This window comes from Macaca mulatta, chromosome 9 (assembly GCF_049350105.2).
Source record: "Macaca mulatta isolate MMU2019108-1 chromosome 9, T2T-MMU8v2.0, whole genome shotgun sequence".
NCBI lineage: Eukaryota > Metazoa > Chordata > Mammalia > Primates > Cercopithecidae > Macaca > Macaca mulatta.
This window is the reverse complement of record NC_133414.1, coordinates 95,178,845-95,200,000: the sequence shown is the minus strand read 5'-3', so window position 1 is coordinate 95,200,000 and position 21,156 is coordinate 95,178,845. Positions and strand designations below refer to the sequence as shown.

The following is a 21,156-nucleotide window of genomic DNA, read 5'->3' as shown; positions in this document are numbered from 1 at the left end:
CTAGATTTCTTGTTTTCCTAACAGGATGCAAAAAAAACTACGCTGTGGGGTGGGTAATATCTCCTTACTAAACATTTATGGACTGATTTTGTCCCTACATAATTGACCAGTGTCATATAAATCAAACTCTCATTACATATTTTTGAATTGTTGTTTGAACTCCAGCTACTATTCTCAAAGCTCACCAACTTGCCCTTCTAGCTGAGGCATTTTACTTCTCAATCTACTTTTTATTCAATGCTTATTTATTTCGTTAATCACGAATTGGGTCATTCTACCAAGTGTTGAGGAAAATATAAGTAAATGAGACAGTCTCTGTTCAGGATTTTATAATGTAACCATGAAAACAAACATTACATGACACGCTATAAAGGAAAGATGGACATTAATTTTGATTGGGTGTCATCAATAGTAACATTGAAGAACAATAAATAAATTAGTATCAAGTAATAAGTAGAATTTTAGAAAAATCTGGAAAGATAAACTTTTGTTGAAATTTTGACATTGTAAAATAACAGGACAGCATGTGGCTATTGCACTTCAAACTAAGATAACAGTTTTGCTCTCAGGTTTCCCACAGAATAGTTGAATCACAATGAGAAAGCAACTTAAGTTCCCTGCTTCTTTATAGTTCCCTGATCTCTAAACTAGACATAATAATAAATACTAGTAATTATTATTATAATCACAAGGACCCTATGGAGTACTTGTGAACATTAAAGAAAATCTATATAAATAAATCCATATAAAATCTATATAAATCTATATAAGAATTTAATTAATAAATTCTTAATAAATGTTAGTGGTTATTATTAGTGACTGATGCTTACACATAAAATGATTATTGATGTGATTCATAATTTCAAGAGACTTGTTGAGTGGTATATTAGTCTGTTCTCATGGTGCTATAAAGTCATACCTGAGATTAGGTAAAATATGAGGAAAGACTTTTAATGGACTTACAGTTCCACATGGCTGGGGAGGCCTCAGAATCATGTTGGAAGAGGACGGGACATCTTACATGGCAGCAGACAAGGGAGAGAATGAGTATCAAGCAAAAGGGGTTTCCCCTTATAAAACCATCAGATCTCATGAGACTTATTACCTACCATGAGAACAGTATTGGTAAAACAGCCACCATGATTCAAGTATTTCCCATGGTTCCTTCCCACAGCACATGGGAATTATGGGAGCTACAATTCAAGATGATATTTGGGTGAGGACATAGCCAAACCATATCAAGTAGGTAGGAATTATGTGTATGAAATAAGTAGGAACATCACTTAATGGTATATAAGAAGGCACTAAATACAATCAGTGGCAAAAAATGAACCCTACAAGCAATCAATCAAGAATAACTTCTAGGAAGGAGGGAGAAAAAGAGAGAGTGAGTATTGTTGTAAACTGGAGTTCCACAAAGGAACTTGAGCTTATAAATGAGCCCTGAATAGATGGAGTATGAGAAAGAAAAGGGCAAAGAGAGTGTACAGTAAGAAGAGCAAAAATATTTTAAAACAATATATAGAGAAGGAAATAAAAATGTAACATTCCAATAATGGAAAAGAATACAATGTGACTAAACAATTGGTTTATGTTGAGAAATTCTGGGAAATACTATGAGTAGGCAAAGCAAGAGTATATCACAAAGGGGCAAAAGCTAGGATACGGACACAATCCAGTAGTTAGTGGAAGAAATGTTAGGAGATACTTGAAAAAAGTACCGTTTTAGGAAATAGAGATTAGCGGTTGACTATGTTATTAAGAATAGCTGAAAGAGAGAAGCTGAGTCACTTCAACTTCTGCAGTAAGCAAAGTCGCAGTCAGCAAACTGGCCTTTACATCCATGGGGGAATGTATTATCTCACTTTCATGGTGCATATCTATCATGGGTAGGTGAATGCAAGGGAAGCAGAGATCCACTCCACCTAGTCACTCAAGGATAAGGGCTGACTGAGGCATTACCTTGTATAGCTGAACCGTCTGTGATTCATGTCTTCCTAAGTTGTTTTGACAGAAGAGCGAGAAAATGAAGAATTTCACATAGATTTTTGTTGCATCAGCCCAAGAATAATATGTCATACTTGCTTATATTTCACTGCCCAGAGATAGTTATACAGTTCTGCCTAATAGATGAATATTTAAATGACTCATCAGAACAAACTGAATATTTGCAAAATATAACTGTTTCCTACAAATGCAATGTGACAAAGGTCTAAACTTATTTATTTATTTACTTCACAAATGCATATGAAACAACAAATATGAACTAAGCTACAAGATTTCAGTGACAACAAAACCACACCTACCTTCCCAGTTCTTATGTGCAAGGAATTTAATGTCAAATTGCAATTTTCATTGAATAATCTAGGACTAAGCTGTCCTAGGAAAAGGTAGTAAATGTAGACAGAAAATGACATATTACCTTGTACTGTCCGATTTATCTCAACAGTCATTCTGCTTTGAAGGAATTATTTGGTCACATTTTATCTTCTATTCACACCTGCTACTTTCAGGACCTTTCTTTCCCTCCTCTTTCTTTGAGATTTTCAGTTGCTGTTTTGCCTTGTCGTCTGTGTCCATTCTTAGCTCCAATCCTGGGACTCAGCTGGAGTCACAGAGGCTTGCATCTGAGACCTCTGCATTGCTCAGTGACTAAGGCAACTGAATTAGGGCAAGGACAACTGGAATAGCTCTGTCCTCCACAGCAGGTGGGGTCTGATAAAAGCTATATGCCTAAGACCCTGCAGTATCAAAGAACTAAGACTCACAGGCATACCTAACTGGAATCTATCTCTATTTCAGTGTTATGGGCTAGACTGTGTTCCCCCAAAATTCATATATTGAACCTCTACCCCCTAGTAACTCAGAATGTAACCATATGTGGATATAGGGCTTTTGAAGAGATAATTAAATTAAAATGAGTCTCTTAAGGTGAAACCTATAAGAAGAAACTAGGACACAAGGAGAGACATCATGGGTGTGCCTGTACAGAAGGGCAACAATGTGAAGAGGCAGGGTAGATATCTGAGAGCCAAGGAGTGAGGACTGTGAGGCAACGAGCTCAACTAGTACCTTGATCTTGGATAATTCCAGTCTCCAGAAGTGCTTAAATTTCCTGTTGTTTAAGCCATCTAGTCTGTGGTATTTAATTATGGCATTCCTAGCAAAAGGAAAGCTTTTATCTCTGTTTCCAATAAACATTTCAATCCTATGGTAGGAAAACGACAATCTGCCTAATCTCTGCCACTTCCTAACAAAAATCTTGTTTTATTAGGAATACAAACAAAACATATTTTATATATTTTTCTTATAATTTTATGTCTGATGTACCAGAAAATGATACATATGTATTGTATGCTTTGTCTTATTTGAACTCATGATAACCCTATGAGATAGGTAGTACCATTTTCCTCATTTTATAAACAAGAACAGATGACTTAGATCAAGTAGCTTGACTCTGATAACATATCGGTTAAGTAGAAGAGCTCATTTATCTAACACTGTTACCTTTCATGACAGTGATGATGAAAACAGCTAACAGAGTATCCATGTGACCATTATTTATCTAAGCCCCTTATATTAAATAATTGAACATTCATAATATTCCTAAGTATTCCTACTAGCCATGTGTTATCGACATGGAAATTTAAGCAAAGAGATATTGTGTAATTTACCATACCCACAGAGCTACAGAGATTTGGAGCCAGGACTCAGATCTAGGCAGTCCAAACCAAAGTTGTATATTTTTAACCACCACACTCTACTGCTTCTCAAAGTTTGGAGTAGGTATATTAGCATCTGGTAAAGGCTGCTGAGGATATTGTAAACCTAAGGTAATGACTTCTGCTATTGTATACTTTTAGAAAACTGGATCAGGATCAAAACCGTCCAGTACATGCTATTTTGTTACCTTTGGATTCTTTAATACCTAACCTTGTGTGATTGGGTTCATATCACAGCGTTTATGATCGTTATTGCTGCAAACAGATAGCTATACATATCTTAAAAGCACCAACTCAGTCTTCTTCAAATTTTTCCTGAAATTTCCATATGCTTCTCAAGTTCCTTACGTGAAAACTCAAAATTCTTCCTGCAAACATTTTCTGATCATCTCTTCTCCAAAATGTTTTATCAGTTAATTAGTTAATTAAATTTTTAATTGGCAAATAATTGTGCACATTACATATTTTGGGGTACAATGTGATGTTTTGATATATGTTTACCTTGTGAAATGATTAAATATACTAATGCACAAATTTATCAACTCCTAAACTTGTCATTTTAGGATGAAAACATTTAGAATCTACCCTTTTAGTAATTTTGAAACACACAATGCAATATTATTATTGTTACCATTGTGTGCAATAGATCACTGAAGCTTATTCCCTCTCTAATTGAAATGTTATAATCTTTGATCAAGAGCTCTTCTTTCTCATCTCCTTGCTCACTCTACCCACCAGGTTCTGGTAACCACCAACCACATCCAGTGGATAGCCAGTTAAATAATGAGAAGTTAGAGAAAGTAGACAGTTGCAAAGGAGATGATGTTATTTAATTGTTCAGAATATATCCAAATGTGTTTATAATAGGAGATAGGCCCTTATGGGAAAACAAATGAGAGTGGGACAATTTCAAAATCAGACAAAAGTAAAAAGTAGTATATTCACCAGAAGATGGAGTAGAAGTCTGATAGGGAGACACTCAGAAAAGGTCAGTACAGAGAACCTCTGAGAAAAAGAAAGCTGCAGGAAAGGTAAATCAATAATGCTGTTTGCTGAAATGCTACAAAATCATAGTACTTGTCTAAGGAAGTAGTTACTGGAAGCTATAGAGAGTGCACTTTCAGTATAGTTACAAGAAAAACCAAATTGCAGAGCTTAAGGGAATTCGTGAAGAAGTGGTAGCAACAGATACAAAGATGTGACAGAACATCCAACAACAACAACAAAAAATCTCTATTATGGATTGTATAAGTCATTGATGACTCAGAGCCAAGCAAGTTTATAATTACATTTTTGCTCAACTTCAATTTTTATAAAGAACATTTAAAATGAGTTCTGCTTTTCCATATAATTAGAATGTGGGCATTTTTCAATCATTCTAAAATTTTCAGATTATGAGAACCACAAAGACAAGCATCCACCTTACCAGGTATTATTGATTTTATATGCATTGCCTGGACTCTGAATTAGACCTTTTATTTCTTTTTCCTGTCTCAGCAGGACAAATAAGAACGTCTGAGCACCAATACTGGCATATTCTAAGTTACCTCAGAAATAACATCTTTGGGTAAGGGGTGTGGGTTTAGTGGGGCGTGGGTGTGGTGAGGGTGTGTGTGTGTGTGTGTGTGTGTGTGTGTGTGTGTGTGTGTGTGTGTGTGTGTGTGTGTTTTAGCAGAAAAGAATCTTCTAAGTACAATGAAATGGGCTTCTATTTATCAGTACCTTTTTTCTTCTCTCTCTTTTAGTTCTGTTGCTTTCCAGGATATACACATGGCTTTAACAGAGTCTATTACTGGAATACAGAGAAGCTATTGAAGTAATCCTTCAAGGCACAAGGTCAGAACTTAGAGAAGTCACAGAGTTTATATTTCTGAACCTGATTACCAGAAAATTGTTATAAAGCAAGAAAAGATATATGCTTTCAAATTGTTATCCTACAACCAAATCCATTTTGGAGACACAAGGATCCACAAGATTACTCACCTTCAGAAAAACATGAAGACACGAAATGCTAGTCTTGGTACAACCTAATGAAAGGACACCGCTGAGATTTCATATGAAAATAACATTGAGATTGTTTAGAAAAAATTATTGGAGTTAACATTGAAAGTAACAATGGTATTTCTTGTCATCCCTTTCTAAATGGCATATATGGTATGTAATCTAGAAAATGTACATATACATGTAATAGCTTACAAAGCTTCCAATAAAAAAGACAAAGTCTCAAGATTTCACCATCTAAGAACATCAAAGTAGTTACTATTAAAACTTGAATTTAACCTCTCAGAATAAAAATACAGTCAAAGTTTTTGTTTATTTCTTTGTTTTTCCAAGATGGTTGACTGACATTGGATGCTAGTTCTCAGAAAGATCAAAGTTACAGGTTAATGGTAATGATCTGAATGTAAAACAGTCAAGCGACAGCCAGGACCCATCAGAGAACCCACAGGAAGAAGCTGGGGTACAGAAAAAGAAAGAGGAAGGAAGAGTCTGGCAGAGATTGACCCCCAAGGAACTTAGAGACCCAATAAAAGTATAGGTGGGGGTGCTTCTCTATTCCCCTCACCCTGGCAACAACCTGCTGAACATCAAATTATTAGAGAGTCCATCTACCCTCACAATTTTGGGCAATGCTATCCATGGCAATTTGGAAAATTCCCAAAGACAGAAATCCATGTTGTTAGCTCACACAGGGGTGCCCACACTCTTCTCAGGCCTGAACTGAGATGTCAAGTGCTGTACTATTGTGTACACATAGTGGGCCACTACTGTGCCTGTAGAACCTCAGTCACTGAGCTACCACATCACAAGATCCCCTGCAAACATACCCCATAACCTGCTCTGACATCAACAATCAAAGGGAAACAGAGAGTCCCTGAGGAACTGTGGCTCCCTGGTAATGTAACCCTCAATGTGGCCTACCCATAGGAAATGGGGGTTCACAGCCCTCCAAAGCCTGCCTTGGGAGAAAGGAAATGTAGTGTGACACAGATCACTGAAGGGAGCGGCACCGGCAGCCGGGAATGGATATGGAGAGGTAGTCATCTTCTGCTCCTCCTGTCTACTCTTGCAGACACAGCAGAGAATTTACCAGATAAGGGCCACCCCTTGTGAAACTGGAGTACATTTTTCCAGGGTTTTTCACAACAGCTACACCTCCATTCAAAGTGAGCCCCTGCCACAGAGGCTTTCATGAAGGGTGAGACCCATGTCTCCCCTTCTATACAAAGAAAAATTGTCCCAGTAACTGAAGGCAGACAAGCTACAAAGTTGTCTGTCATGAACTTGGGGAAGAGGATTTGCCCTGAGTCCATTTTGTTGGTAGCTGCCGGAGGTGCATACACATGATCTCCAGCTGCACTATAGCCAGGAGTCAAAGAACAATGTATATTTAAACTGAAGGTCATGAGCAAAATGCAACAGGGGCATGATGGGGAAGCAGATCACATTCCTGCCTGCCTAGGATGAGGACCCGGTATAGGCCTCCAACCCCCTTCCATTGAAACATCGCCACAGCCCAACAAGATCTTCACCAGCTACACCTGCCAGGGTGGTTGCCTCTAGTCATTACTGAGCTACCAGAGAATGAGCAGGCTCTTATGTGTAAGTGACATCACTGGACTGGAAAATAAACTGCACCACCAAATGGAATACCTGTTCTCAGAAAGGCATAGGGCTAGTGAATAAGATAAGCTTCCTGAGACCTCTGTACTCTCAGCCTCACAGGAGATAGTGTCAGCTGACACATCTAACACATCACAACAACAGGCAACATTTAAGAAAGTCACCATACAAAGATTATCCACAATCAAAGAACCCATATAGAACTTTGGCACACTGAAAGCACCTCAAAACAAAGCATATCATATGCATCATAACATAAACCACAGTCATTCCCTAAAGGAAAAATAAAAATATATATAAAGAAATTTAAAGCTTTACCTAAATGATATAAAATTCGAAAATAAGAAGTGATATCTCCTTTAGATGAGGAAGAATCAGTGTATGAACTCTAGCAGTATAAAAAGGTAGAGTGTTTTGACATCTCTAAAGGGTTACACTGGCACTCTAACAGTAGATTCTAATCAAAATGAAAATTCTAAAATGACAGATAAAGAATGCAGAGTATGGAGTGCAAGGAATCTCAATCAGAAAAATGATGAATGTTATAAAAGGCAAAATAACAGTATTAAAAAATAGAAATTCATGAATTGCAAAAGTAACTAAAGGAATTTCAAAACATAGTTGAAAGCTTTAACAATACACTAAACCATGCAGAAGACTGTTTTTTTTTTTTAATTAACCCTGTCAGACAAATATTAAAAAAATTTTAAAAATGAATAAATCCTTCAAGAAATACTGGATTATGGAAAGCAACCAAATCTGTACTTAGAGGAATTCTTCAGGAAGAAGAAAAGGAAAGAAACATGAAAAATATAATTGAGGAAATAATTGAGGGAAATTTTCCTCTTCTTGTCAGAGAGGAGGACATCCAGATATAAACAATTTAGAGAATATCTGTAAGATATTATACAGATGAACATTACTAAGGCATAAATTTATCAGACTATCCAAAGTCAATGCTAAAGAAAAAATCTTATGCAGTAAGTATCAAATTATCTGCAAAATATAGTCCCATCAGACTAACAGTGGACCTCTCAGTAGTAACCTTAGAAGCCAGAAGAGAGTAGAGGTCTATTTTGAGCCTTCTAAAAGAAAAAATATATATATAATAAATGGCAGCCAAAACTTTTATATCCTTCCAAACTTAGCTTCATAAACAAAGCAGAAAAAAAGTCTTTCCTAGACAAGCAAATGGTAAGGGAAATGTTCACGCATAGACTGGTCCTTCAAGAAATCCTTAAAGGACTTCTAAACATGCAAATGAAAGGATAATACTTGCTACCAGAAAAGCACATATAAGTACAAAGTTCACAGATCCCATAAAGCAATTACACAATTGAACATACAAAGTGACTAGCTAACAACAATATGACAGGAACAAAACCTCACATGTCAATATTAATCTTGAATGTAAATGACCTAAATATTCCACATAAAAGATATGCATTTGCAACTTGGATGAAAAAGCAAGACCCAACAATCTGCTGCCTTCAAAAGACTGACCTACTGTGTAATGATATCCACAGCCCCAAAGTAAAGGGTGCACAATGATGTGCTACACAAATAGAAAACAACAAAGATCGGGCATTGCTATTCTTGTATCAGATGAAACAGATATTAAATCAAGAAAGGTTAAAAAAAAAAAAAAGACAAGGATACTATATAATGGTAAAGGGTTCAATTCAACAAGATTTAACCATCCTAAATATATACACCGAACACCACAGCACCCAGATTAATAAAAACAACTAGATCTAACAAAGGAGATAAGAAGGTCATACAATAATAGCTGAAGTATTTAACAACTATTAACTATATAATCTGTCTGGTGACAGCACCATATAGATTATCAGGGCAAAAGAAAACTAACAAAGTAACTCCAGACTTAAATTGAACTCTTGATCAAATGGATGTAATAGACATCTACAGAACATACCATGCAACAACCACAGAGTATACATTTTTCATATCTGTGCATGGAGCGTTCTCTAAAATTAACCAAATACTTGGATTTAAGGCAAGTCTCAATAATTTCAAAAAAATCAAAATTATGTCAATCATCTTCTCATATGACAGAGGAAATAACATTAGAAATATATATTGGCTGGGTACAGTGGCCCATGCTGGTAATCCTAGCAGTTTGGGAGGCTGAGGTGGATAGATCATTTGAGGTCAGGAGTTCAAGACCCGCAAGGCCAACATGGTAAACTCCTATCTCTATTAAAAAATACAAAAATTAGCCAGATGTTGGTGGTGCACACCTGTAATTCCAACTACTCAGGAGACTGAAGCAGGAAAATCGCTTAAGTCTGGGAGGTGGAGGTTGCAGTGAGCCGAGATAGCACCACTGCACTTCAATCTGGGTAATAGAGTAAGACCCTGTCTCAACAACAACAACAAAAAAACACATGTCAGGAGAAACTCTCAAAACCACACAAGTCCATGGAATCTGAACAACTTGCTACTGAATGATTTTAGGCTAAATAAGAAAATTAAGGCAGAAATAAGAAAAGTTGAAACAAATAAAAATAGAAATACAACTCACCAAAACCTCTGGGATACAATGGACACAATGAAAGCAGTGTTAAGAGGAAAGTTTAAAGCACTAAATGCCTACATAAAAATGATTAAAATATCTTAAATTAATAACCTAATATCACACATTAAGGAACTAGAAACATAAGAACAAACCAAATGTAAAGCTAGCAGAAGAAATAACAAAAATCAGAGCAGAACTAAATGAAATTGAGACTGTAAAAAACCAAACGAGATATTAACAAAGGAAAAGGTGTTTCTTTGAAAGGATAAATAAAATTGATAAGACTGATATTTAAGTTAACCAAGGAACAAAAAGAGAAGATTCTAATAAGCACAATCAGGAATGATAAAAATGTGGCATTACAATTGATACCATTACAACCGATACCATCAAAATACAAAATATATTCAGAGAGTAGTCTATGTAGATTCTTAGAGAGTAATCATGGTAGACTATGAACATTTCTATGATCAAAAACCAGAAAACCTAGAAGAAATGAATAAATTCCTGGAAACATATAACCTGCCAAGATTGAACCGAGTGAAATTGAAATCCTGAAGAGACATATAATGAGTTATGAAATTGAATTAGTAATAAAAAATCAATTTTCCAAAAAAAGCCAGGAGCAAACAGATTTACAGTCAGACTTTACCAGACATACAAAGAACTAGCAACCACCCTGTATAAACTAATAAAAAAACTGAGGAGGAATGACTCCTCTCTAACTCATTATATGAAACCAGTATCATCCTGATACCAAAACCTAGGATTGAACACATGCACACAAAGAAAAATACAGGCCAATATCCCTGATGAATAGACACAAAAATCTGCAACAAAATACTAGTGAACCAAATCCAGCAGTGTATCAGAAAGATAACTTGTCACAGCCAAGTGGATTTTATTCCAGGGATGTACAAATGGTTAAACATATGCAAATCAATAAATGTGGTTCACCACATAAACAACTTTAAAAACAATAGCCATATGATCATCTCAATACATGCAGAAAATACAGTCAATAAAATCCAATATGCCTTTATGATAAAAACCCTCAACAAACTAGGCATTGAAAAAACATACTGCAAAATAATAAGAGCCATCCATGACAAACCCACAGCCAACATCATACTGAATGGGAACTGTAACAAGACAAGGATGGCCACTCTTAGCAATCAGGCAAGGGAAATAAATAAATGTCTTCCATATTGAAAAAGAGGGAGTCAAATTACCTGTGTTTGCCAATGACAATCTTACACCTAAACAACCTTGATATTTCCTCCAAAAGATTCTTTTACCTGATAAACTACTTCAGTAAGGTTTCAGGATGCAAAATAAATGCTTGAAAATCAGTTTCATTTCTATAGATCAACACTCAAACTGAGAACCAAATAAAAATCTCAATTTCATTTACAATAGACACAAAAAAGAAAATATTTAGAAATATATTTCACAAAGGAGACCAATGAAGTAAAAGATGTCCACAACAAGAACTATAAAACACTGCTGAAAGAAACACTACATGACAGAAACAAGTGGAAAAATATCCATGATCATTGTGTGGAAGAATCAGTATCATTAAAATGACTGTACTGCCCAAAGCAAGCTACATAGTCAATATAATTTCTGTCATAGTACCAAATTTATTATCCATAAAATGATTTTAAAAATTCTGAAATACATATGGAACCAAAAAAAGAACCTGAATAGCCAAAGCAATCCTAAGCAGAAAGATAAAGTTGGGGGCATCATATTATCTGACTTTATACTATAAGGCTATAATAATAAATAAATAAAAAAACAGCATAGCATTGGCATAAAAATAGACACATAGATCTATGGACACAATAGGGAAACCAGAAAATAAAATCACATATGTATAACCACGGTTCTTCAACAAAGCTGACAAAATTAAAAATTGGGAAAAGGTCACCCTATTCACTAAATGGTGCTAGGAAAACTGGCTAGCTAAATGCAGAAGAAAGAAACTTCACTCCTATCTCTCACCACATGCAAAAATTAAGAATTAAAAATTTAAATTTAAGACCCAAAATTATAGAGATCATAGAATAAAACCTAGGAAAACCTCTTTAGACATTAGCCTAGGCAAATAATTTATAAATAATACCTCAAAAGCAAATGCAGCAAAAACAAAAGTAGACAAATGGGACTTAATTAAGCCAAAGAGTTTCTGCACAGCAAAAGAAACAACTATCAGAATAAACAGACAACCTATAGTATGGGAGAAAACATTTGCAAGTAATATATCTGACAAATGATTTATATCTGGAATCTATAAGAAACTTAAATCAACAAGAACAACACATATAACTCCATTAATAAGTGAGGAAAGAACATAGACACTTCCCAAAAAAAGAAATGGAAGTGACCAACAAACATGAAAAACATTCAACATCACTAATCATTAGAGAAATGCAAGTTACAACAAAAATGAGACACCATTTCATTCCAGTCCATTTGGACTTTTTATTATTATATATATCCTCAAAATCAAAACTAAATAAACCACAACATAAATGCTGCACACAACTTAGTTTGTTTACTTAACTGGGGAAAATATATTCGAACAATGGCTATGCATTACATATCTGTTTAAATCTCTCATAACATACAATTTAGCACAGGGTCCTGCTTCCTCTGCTTTCTGAGAAGATCTGCTTCCTAGGTTCCCCACACTCAATTTGGGATCAGGGCACACTTCCCAATTCAAATAAAATTTTCAGGATCATTAATGCATTAAAAATAAATTCAACATAAATCCTAATGCTTTTTTTTTTTTTTTTTTTTTGAGTCAGAGTTTCATTCTTGTTGCCTAGACTGGAGTGCAATGGCACAGTCTCGGTTCACTACAACCTCTGCTTCTGTGGTTCAAGCAATTCTCCTGCCTCAACCACCCAAGTAGCTGGGATAACCAGAGCCTGCCACAATACCCCGTTTTTTTTTTTGTTTTTTTTTTTGTTTTTTTTTTTTTTTTTTTTTAGTAGAGACAAAGTTTTACCATGTTGGCCAGGCTGATCTCAAACTCCAGACCTCAGGTGATTTGCCCCCGTTGACCTCCCAAAGTGCTGGGATTACAGGCGTGAGCCACCCCTAATGCTCTTTTATCAGGGCAAAATAACAAAATGATACACCATAAACTATAAATCTATTATGTACTCTAATTTTCTAGTAGCTCTATCAGCTACATTCTGACTTTTTAAACACAAAACCATACTATCAGCCTCATTTATGTTACTAGTACTTGTATAGATCTACAATCATTAACCAAATGAAATGTCCATTATGGAATTGACCACCTATAAATTTTATTGCTTCGTCTAAAATCATCCCAGCAATTTGAAAGAGAAATTTTTAAAGATTCAAAATTTAGCCAAAGTTTTCAAGTAAAAAATATTGTTACATGTTATTAATAATAAATTGTCCCTATAAATAATTTCACACAAAAGGATAATAATAGAATATTCAATTTTAGGATGAAGTGTTTATTAAAACAGCAATCCATTTTTTTCTTCCAACTCCCTTACATTTAATTAAAAAATACACAGAAAAGCAGAATAAATTATTCTTAATTTAAAATCCAGAAGTGTATTATTCTTTAATATGGATATACTAAGGATAGCTTAAACATATTTTCCTTCACTTTTCTCTGAAGCTCCTATTTATGTAACTACATATGTAAAATCATAATAGGCTAATCTAACCAGTAGATTATCTATAACAAGTTTTATTTTCCTTTTGGCCTTTTCTTGCAACTCTCTATTCTGTTTACTACCATCACCACTGCCTTCTTTGAACCTAACCACGTACCTGCAAACCCAAAAATTTGGATAAAAATATTTATTCAAGTTATTCATGTCACATATTCCAGTTTAGTGCTAGTTTGTGTTAGTCATGATTTGCCTAGTCCTGATTTCAGCCCTGCATGGCACAGGCTCATGATTTTATATGGATTAAAAGAAAGGAATTATGAAAATCATTTTCAGTCATACATAACTGAATAATTCAATAGCACTAATGTCAAAGAGTCTCTAATTAAGGGAGGTTTGAAAGAGATAAAGGATTCAAAGGAGTCTGGGTGCGGTGGCTCAAGCCTGTAATCCCAGCACTTTGGGAAACCAAGGTGGGTGGATCACCTGAGGTCAGGGGTTCAAGACCAGTCCGGCCAACATGGCAAAACCCCATCTCTACTAAAAATACAAATAAATAAATAAATAAATAAATAAATAAATAAATAAATAGCCAGGCGTGGTGGTGGGCACCTGTAATCCCAGCTACTTGGGAGGCTGAGGCAGGAGAATCACTCGAACCCCGGAGCTGGAGGTTGCAGTGAGCGAAGATCGCTCCATCGCCCTCCTGCCTGGGAGACAGAGCAAGACTCTGTCTAGACAAAAAAGAAAAAAGAAGTAGGAGGAGACCTAAAGAAAGAGAATGCATCATTATATCTGGAGGCACATTGGAGGATACAAGCATGGAAGAAATAGTGAAATATACACACAGTTAGAAAACTGATAAAACACTAAACAAAAAGTAAGTTTATCTGTCATACTTCCCATTTCTTCAATATTCCTAAGAACTGAGTCACTTCCAAGAGGAGAAACCCTACAAAGCATTGCAGCTGTGTGAATATAGTATATTAAAGTCAGCCCCACGGTGCTGTATCCCTTGGCAAGTCTGAAATTCCACTGGGATTCAGAAAGTTGACTATGTGATGCCCAATAATCTCATATTAGAGGCAATGCAAATATATTTATAAGACTAAAAACTGTAACAAGCTTATGAAAAAAACCAATTTATAGCATTACAGGTTATACCAGAAGTAATTTCCTCTGTTAACTAAAATTACATTACTAAAAAGTGTATGGTTTGTAGATGTCTAATGTGAAGACAGACAGATAGTGAATAGTTGCCTGCTCAGTGTGAACACTAAATAAGAATGAAAATAGAATGCCTTATTATACAAAGTAATACCAATACATTGATTTGCAATCTACTCCTCTGGCACAATTTAAAATGTGTTCTTTAACTACAGAGTCACAACTCTTTTTCATTTCAATGTGTTTTCCTTCAAAATAGCAGTTATTTATATATACTGCTTTGAAATTCATTTTTAGGCTGCAGATTCACAATCTCCATAAATGCCAAAGATGTGAAGTTAAATTCAGATGCACTTGAAGTAAACACTGTGCTAACTAGCAGCAGTGTTCAAAAGATTATGCTGCCAATTATATGAAAGGGAATACTATTGTGAATTATTCCGCAAATCCCCAAAGAAGTTTATCTCTCACATTATTGAAGACTGGGAATGTCTTAATATATGCACAACTTGAACATTGTTTGGGAAAAAGCCAAACTAATTCATCTATCTTCTGATCAATCAGTTCAGCCAAGCAAAGCACAAAATAAATTCACATCCTTTGCTGCCATTAAGAGCAACCAGTTTGCTTGTCTGTGTACCACGAATGCCGAACAAATCTTGAATAACAACAATGGAAAGTTAAAAGAAAAGAAAGACAGGAAAGAAATAAAACTCAATTTTCTTCAATAGAAAATTTCTAGGGAGGAAATATTTTCCATTTTTTTCTTCTATCAAATTTAACATATTATATATATATATCCTAACTCTCATTATAGGGTATTCTAAGACAGATTCTGCCAATATTGAAATATCTAAGACTGGCACAATTGGGCCATTGCAAGCAAATTTAATGTATTAAATGGATTCAAAGGAACCTGAAAATTAATAAATCTTTCTAAAATGACTGACTGACTGTTAGGGGAAAACTTAAGAAATCAAATACCAAATCTTTTTTTATTTTTCTATTCTTTCCAAAAAAAAAAAAAAAAAATAGTGGGGGATAAAATAATGCAATGCCCGGTTAAAGTGCCAACAACAAAAATACTTATGACTGCTACTTCTGACCCTTTTGGGGGGTCAAATTTTGTTGTCTTTTGTATTTCTAGCTTTGTTTGAGACCTTTGTTTGCATATATTCAAGGGTTAGTAAATACAGTTTAATATTGTTTCTATAGCAATTAAGCATTTACCTAGCAAGAATAAGCAAACAGAGGTCTTGCATTAGATTTTCTACTAAACTATATTCCTTCTACCATACTGCAATCTTTACTAAGAAACAAAGGACATGTGATTTCACTTTTCTAAGCTTATTTTAGTTAAGGTTAATTATTACACGGAGATACTAACCTTTCAATAATAAACTACAAATTAGCATTATTCATATCTGTGGTGTGTTTTCAATGTAATAACAAAAATCCTGGCTTGCTCTAAAGATCAAGCTAAAAGCAACCTTACCATCATCATACTGGCCCAAGCAGATTTTAACGAGAGAGCCCAGGATGATCCCTGAAGCTAAACACGTCCAGAGATAAAACTGTCGAAACATCTTCTGTCAAAGCTCACTCAAAGCTGATCTGAAATAAGGGGAGGTAGAAAGAAACATTTGACATGTTCATTAATCTGTTACAGGTAAACGCAATTGTCACAGCACAGAAAAGCCTTAATGACTTCATAGTTAATTACCTGTGCCATGTTATCCATTAACGAAGTAACACAATGGTTTAATGCACTGGAACTGTTTATCAACATAAATTTTCAGACAAGTAATCTCTAAGGAAAGACTTCTTTTCTGTTATTTAATTTTCCAGCAAGCAGGTTGAGAAGTTAACATACTAACACACTCTTTAAAATTTAAGACCTGATGGGTAACTCAAATGTTAATCAGTTTGAGTAACTAAACTTACGTTGTCTACAGCATAACTTTACAAACAAGTGTAAGATAGTAAGCCAGTTGTTAGTATCCTACATGAGAATTTCAATGAAAATTTGTCTTATGCAATTAAGTAGAAAAGTCTATCATTAAAACGTTAATTCCTTTCTAGTAGAGTGATCAGAAATTGACTTAACTATGCTGGGAAAGAGTAAGGAAAATCTGTCAATATTCACTACATCTGCTGTATGAAGCATTTGGATGCATTCCATTTTAATTTTCTTGTTTTACTTTTCAATCTTCCAGCAATTAAAAAAAAAAAAAGAAAAAAAGAAAAAGAAAACAACTGATTGAGAAATTAGTGGCCTGTGAGCACACACAAGAAAGTCTTATTGAAAGAATGACATGCTCATTTTCTTTGTAAATTTAGGAAATTATCCACACAGAATTGCTCAAAATGCCCCTGATTATAAATTGTGGCCCTGATTATAAATTGGAACACTGTTTCTCTAATTCAGAGGTTCCAAACTCAAATGCCTACAGAGTACAAGCAGACAAAGGAAAAGAATGAATTAGCCTAAGGGCACAACAGTGATGGTAGAGGCTGTGATAAACTGTGCAATACAAGGTTTTCTAAAGAGACCAGCTGGTGCTCAACTTCTGTCAATGGTTGTTAATGTGGGAATGCAAACCAGTGTTGCTGGGTCTTCTGATTTTCAAAGAGAAGGCAGAAATCCAAATTTTCATGTGATTTCCAAGTGTTTAGATGATTGTGCAATCTTCTTTATAAGACTAAATGCTTCTAGCACCTAATATTGATTCCTCAAGTTCTCCAGTTTTCTATTTCTGCCCAGGATTCTCTCCACTAGACTAGCTGTGGATAAGGTTTATCAGAGGGTATAAAGGAATGATTTTAATTCTGCTTTTGTCTACATTTTATCTATTTTTGATTTATTGCCAAGTGTTTAATGTTTATTTGTCCAGTAGCACTTATAAATATATATATATAGAGAGAGTATTGTAAAATTGTATTAAAGGTGTAAGCTCTTTTTTAAACTAATGGGATACACAGTTCTTGGCTTTAAAAAATCACTGCTCCAGCTTACACACATTTTAAAATGAATTCTATTCTTCTTTGTTTCTTTGTCTAAGATAAAAAAGGAGCCTGCCTTCTTTTTAGCTGGGCCTTCCACATTTTTCCCTAACTGGCAAAGTGCTTGGCCCCTGCATTTATAATTTCTAGGGACAGAAAGCCCAAAGAAGAACTTACTATTAGATGCCAAGTCCACACTAACGTGTAGAAAAAAAGAAAAATAAAATTGGCCAATGCTACTGGTTGTGTAGAGTAGCGGATGAGTGTGGCTTCTTTTGAAATTCAAGCTTTTCAGCTTACTAGTTATATGACTTTGAAGAAATTAATAGCATCTTTATCTCACATTCCTCATTATCATAATGGATATAAAATAGTATCTACCTAATAAGATTGTCTTAAACATTAAATATGTAAGGGAATATAAATACATGCTTAACACAGTGTACTTACTCACAGAACGAGTACCCCCAAAGCTTAATATGAGTCTTTCTGACTCAGCATTTATGGAACTTCCAAAGTCTTAAATACAGATTTACTCAATCTATCTTTAGCAAGGGCTATAAAGTAGATATTATTATCCCCATTTTATGGAGGAAAGGTCAGGCTCACAGACAATAAGTGACTGGCTCAAGGTTATAAACTGGTGAGCGTCTGAAGAGACCATAAAGTCTGTGAGTAAGATACTTTTGCTCATTCCCTCAGAGAAAAGTATTGGAAAATATCCCAGAAAACGCAGGGCTCAGAAGTTTTCAAAGGATATGGAGGCCTAGGATGGCTTGCTGTATTGCTTCCCTTAAACTCTGAGAGACAGACATTGTAACCCCCTTCTCAAAGGATTATAGCCCTACTAAGATTTCTATACACAATGACTTCAAATCTGTTTTTTTATTTGGAAAAATAAACATGACAACATTAAGAAATAAAACAATGTTACTTAAATTTTAAAAATATAAAGAGAAACCATAGATAAATACAAAGGATATATATTAGATATATATATTAGAAAGGATATATATTAGAAAACAAAATTAATACAACCCGGAAAATATATGTATTAGAAAACAAAATTAAAGAAAAAGCAGTATCTTAGCAAAGGACAAAAGGTCATAGTTGTGTTCCTGTGTGGGCCCTTGACCTGCCAGCTTGACTTCCTTTATACTAGTTTATACTATTATGCATTCACAAATTATGGTATATTATTTTATTTCTGACTGAAGCTAATTTGGTTTCATGGAGCAGTCTCCAGGATAAAAATAACTGATGGATCATTATTTTAAAGTCATTAATGCCACTGCCATTATTATGCCTCCAGAAACAAAACCTCTTGATCTATGGCTCTGCATGTTTGTAGAGGATTATATGTATACTTTTGAAAGCATCACAGACAAAACTCATATAAAAATCAATTTAGAATAGATACAGCATTTACTGCCCAGAGGAATGAGATAATTTTAGGGGAAATATTATACTTATTTGTCTTTGAATAATGAGAATAATAATAATTTCTATAGTTTTTTTTTTTTTACTGGTTCATATGTATCTGCCTTATTTCCAAATAAATTTTAATCACTTCAATGGGCTCAATATTTACAGAGACATGAAAGAAAGCTATGACTCATCACATCAACCCACCCAAAACACAGAACACATATTGACTTCGTGAGAAAACCCAGTTTCTAAACAAAGATATAATGAAAGGTACCTCCCACAAAGAGACTGTGTAAAAGACTACAGGACCAGCATGTTTAGTACAATATTGTGACAATCAACTGACAACCTATAGTGGCACTTCTGTGATTGCGATCAAATTAATTGGAAGAGATCAAGTGCTTTAGACAAAAGATTGTCTTCGTTACTAGCTTTATAATCTCTAGAATTACAAGAGAAAGTCCTATAGGAGACGAATTCCAAAATCTTGCTAAGTGACTATAGGTAAATGAAAAGCATGTCAAGCAACACCTCTGTGGTGGTGCTTTACTTTTACTACAAATCCCACATCAGACTCTTTCCATGTTCCCCGAGGACAAATTTTTCCTCCAGAATTTCTTGGCCAATAATGTTATGTTCTAAAAATCCAAAGCATGTTCAATTCTAAAAAGAATTGTAGGTGACCTATAAATGAATACATTATTATACTTGTTTTTCAAGAGATAATTACATTGGTGTATTCAGTACTCTAATATAGCTAATGAAGTTATCATTTTGCAATCATGACTTAAAAATAGTATTCTTTTCTCAAAATACTGGGGAAAAGTGTTTGTTTCCTATTATAGTATAATATTACACGTAAGTGGTTTGCATTCCATGCGCATTTTATGACACATTTTCCTTAGTCTTAAGAATATTTTACTGCAATTATTCAAGACAAACATACTAATTTTGAATTTCACATCATTTGCATTTCCTGCAAGATAAATCTCATATTTATTTCTCTGGCATTCAATGTTCTCAAAAATTAATTTCTTCAACAAGCACTTATGGAGGGTCTACTAGATACCACTCACTCTTCTCGGCAGTTAGGAAATATCAGTGAACAAAGCTGACATAATTCTATGCTCCTGTGGATGTTATATTCCAGCAAAATAAAGATCCACCAACAACAAACATAAATAAGTTATATAACACGTTAAAATGTAATAAGTGACATGAAAATAGCAGCTATCATTTCAAAACTGTATATTGTCACTTTACAATAATTTTCATTCAGTAAATGAACTGAGATTACACAAAGCAACCAAAATGCTATCTGATAAAAACTGAATGAGAACTTTACAGTGAAAGTGTAACTATTCCGACAACCCTGACAGCATCCTTGATGGTATCTACTACTCTGAGTACAGATTTCTGTTCATCTCTTGGAAGGAGAATAAAGGTCTTTCACTGCCTTTCACTTTCAAATATAAATCCAAAGACTGGAAATACACAAAGGTCCTTCTTTTTTCTGTTTATCCCTGCTCCCTGAGTCTTGGGTGGTTGCAGTGACACATGGCAAAAGCAGCCACGTTTGACACCACAGCAGTTTTCTCTTAAATACATTTTTGACAATGTTAATTATTTTTTAGCCTATGTCTGTGACTGCTATGTGAATAAACACTAATCTTCTTGAGATATCAAAGATTGGAACACACCATCATTACGCTGATAAGAAACCCCATACCAATACACAACCATGAAGCAAGCTCTACTCTCACAGTGAAGTGAGCTGTATATATGCAGTCTGCCCTTCAATAGTTTGTTCAGCCAAACTACTGTTACTGCTGATCTATAACAATATCTAGATAAAGCTATAAAACTAAAACTTGTCACTGCTCTGTATTCCTCGTGAGAAACATATGCTACTTACCTGCTGGAATAAAGCAAACTTCCCTTCAAAGCAACCTCAGCTTCAAACTAAAAACATGAGGCTTTCCAAAGTCACTATATCTTACCACAC

At 34.7% G+C, this 21,156-nt stretch overlaps 1 protein-coding gene and 1 long non-coding RNA gene across 2 annotated transcripts in view; one reads left to right on the top strand and one right to left on the bottom strand.

Annotated features, from left to right (window-relative positions):
* Positions 1 to 5,964, top strand: part of LOC144331020 (uncharacterized) — a 172,797-nt gene extending 166,833 nt beyond the window's left edge. The window contains exon 8 of the long non-coding RNA XR_013397851.1: positions 5,468 to 5,964. This is a non-coding gene — a long non-coding RNA (uncharacterized LOC144331020). The remainder of the gene's footprint in view (positions 1 to 5,467) is intronic.
* PCDH15 (protocadherin related 15) overlaps positions 1 to 21,156 on the bottom strand; it is a 990,428-nt gene that overhangs the window by 821,505 nt on the left and 147,767 nt on the right. The window contains exon 2 of the mRNA XM_077945583.1: positions 16,216 to 16,334. Within this exon, the coding sequence (XP_077801709.1) occupies positions 16,216 to 16,306 (91 nt within the window). The 5' untranslated portion in view covers positions 16,307 to 16,334. The remainder of the gene's footprint in view (positions 1 to 16,215; positions 16,335 to 21,156) is intronic.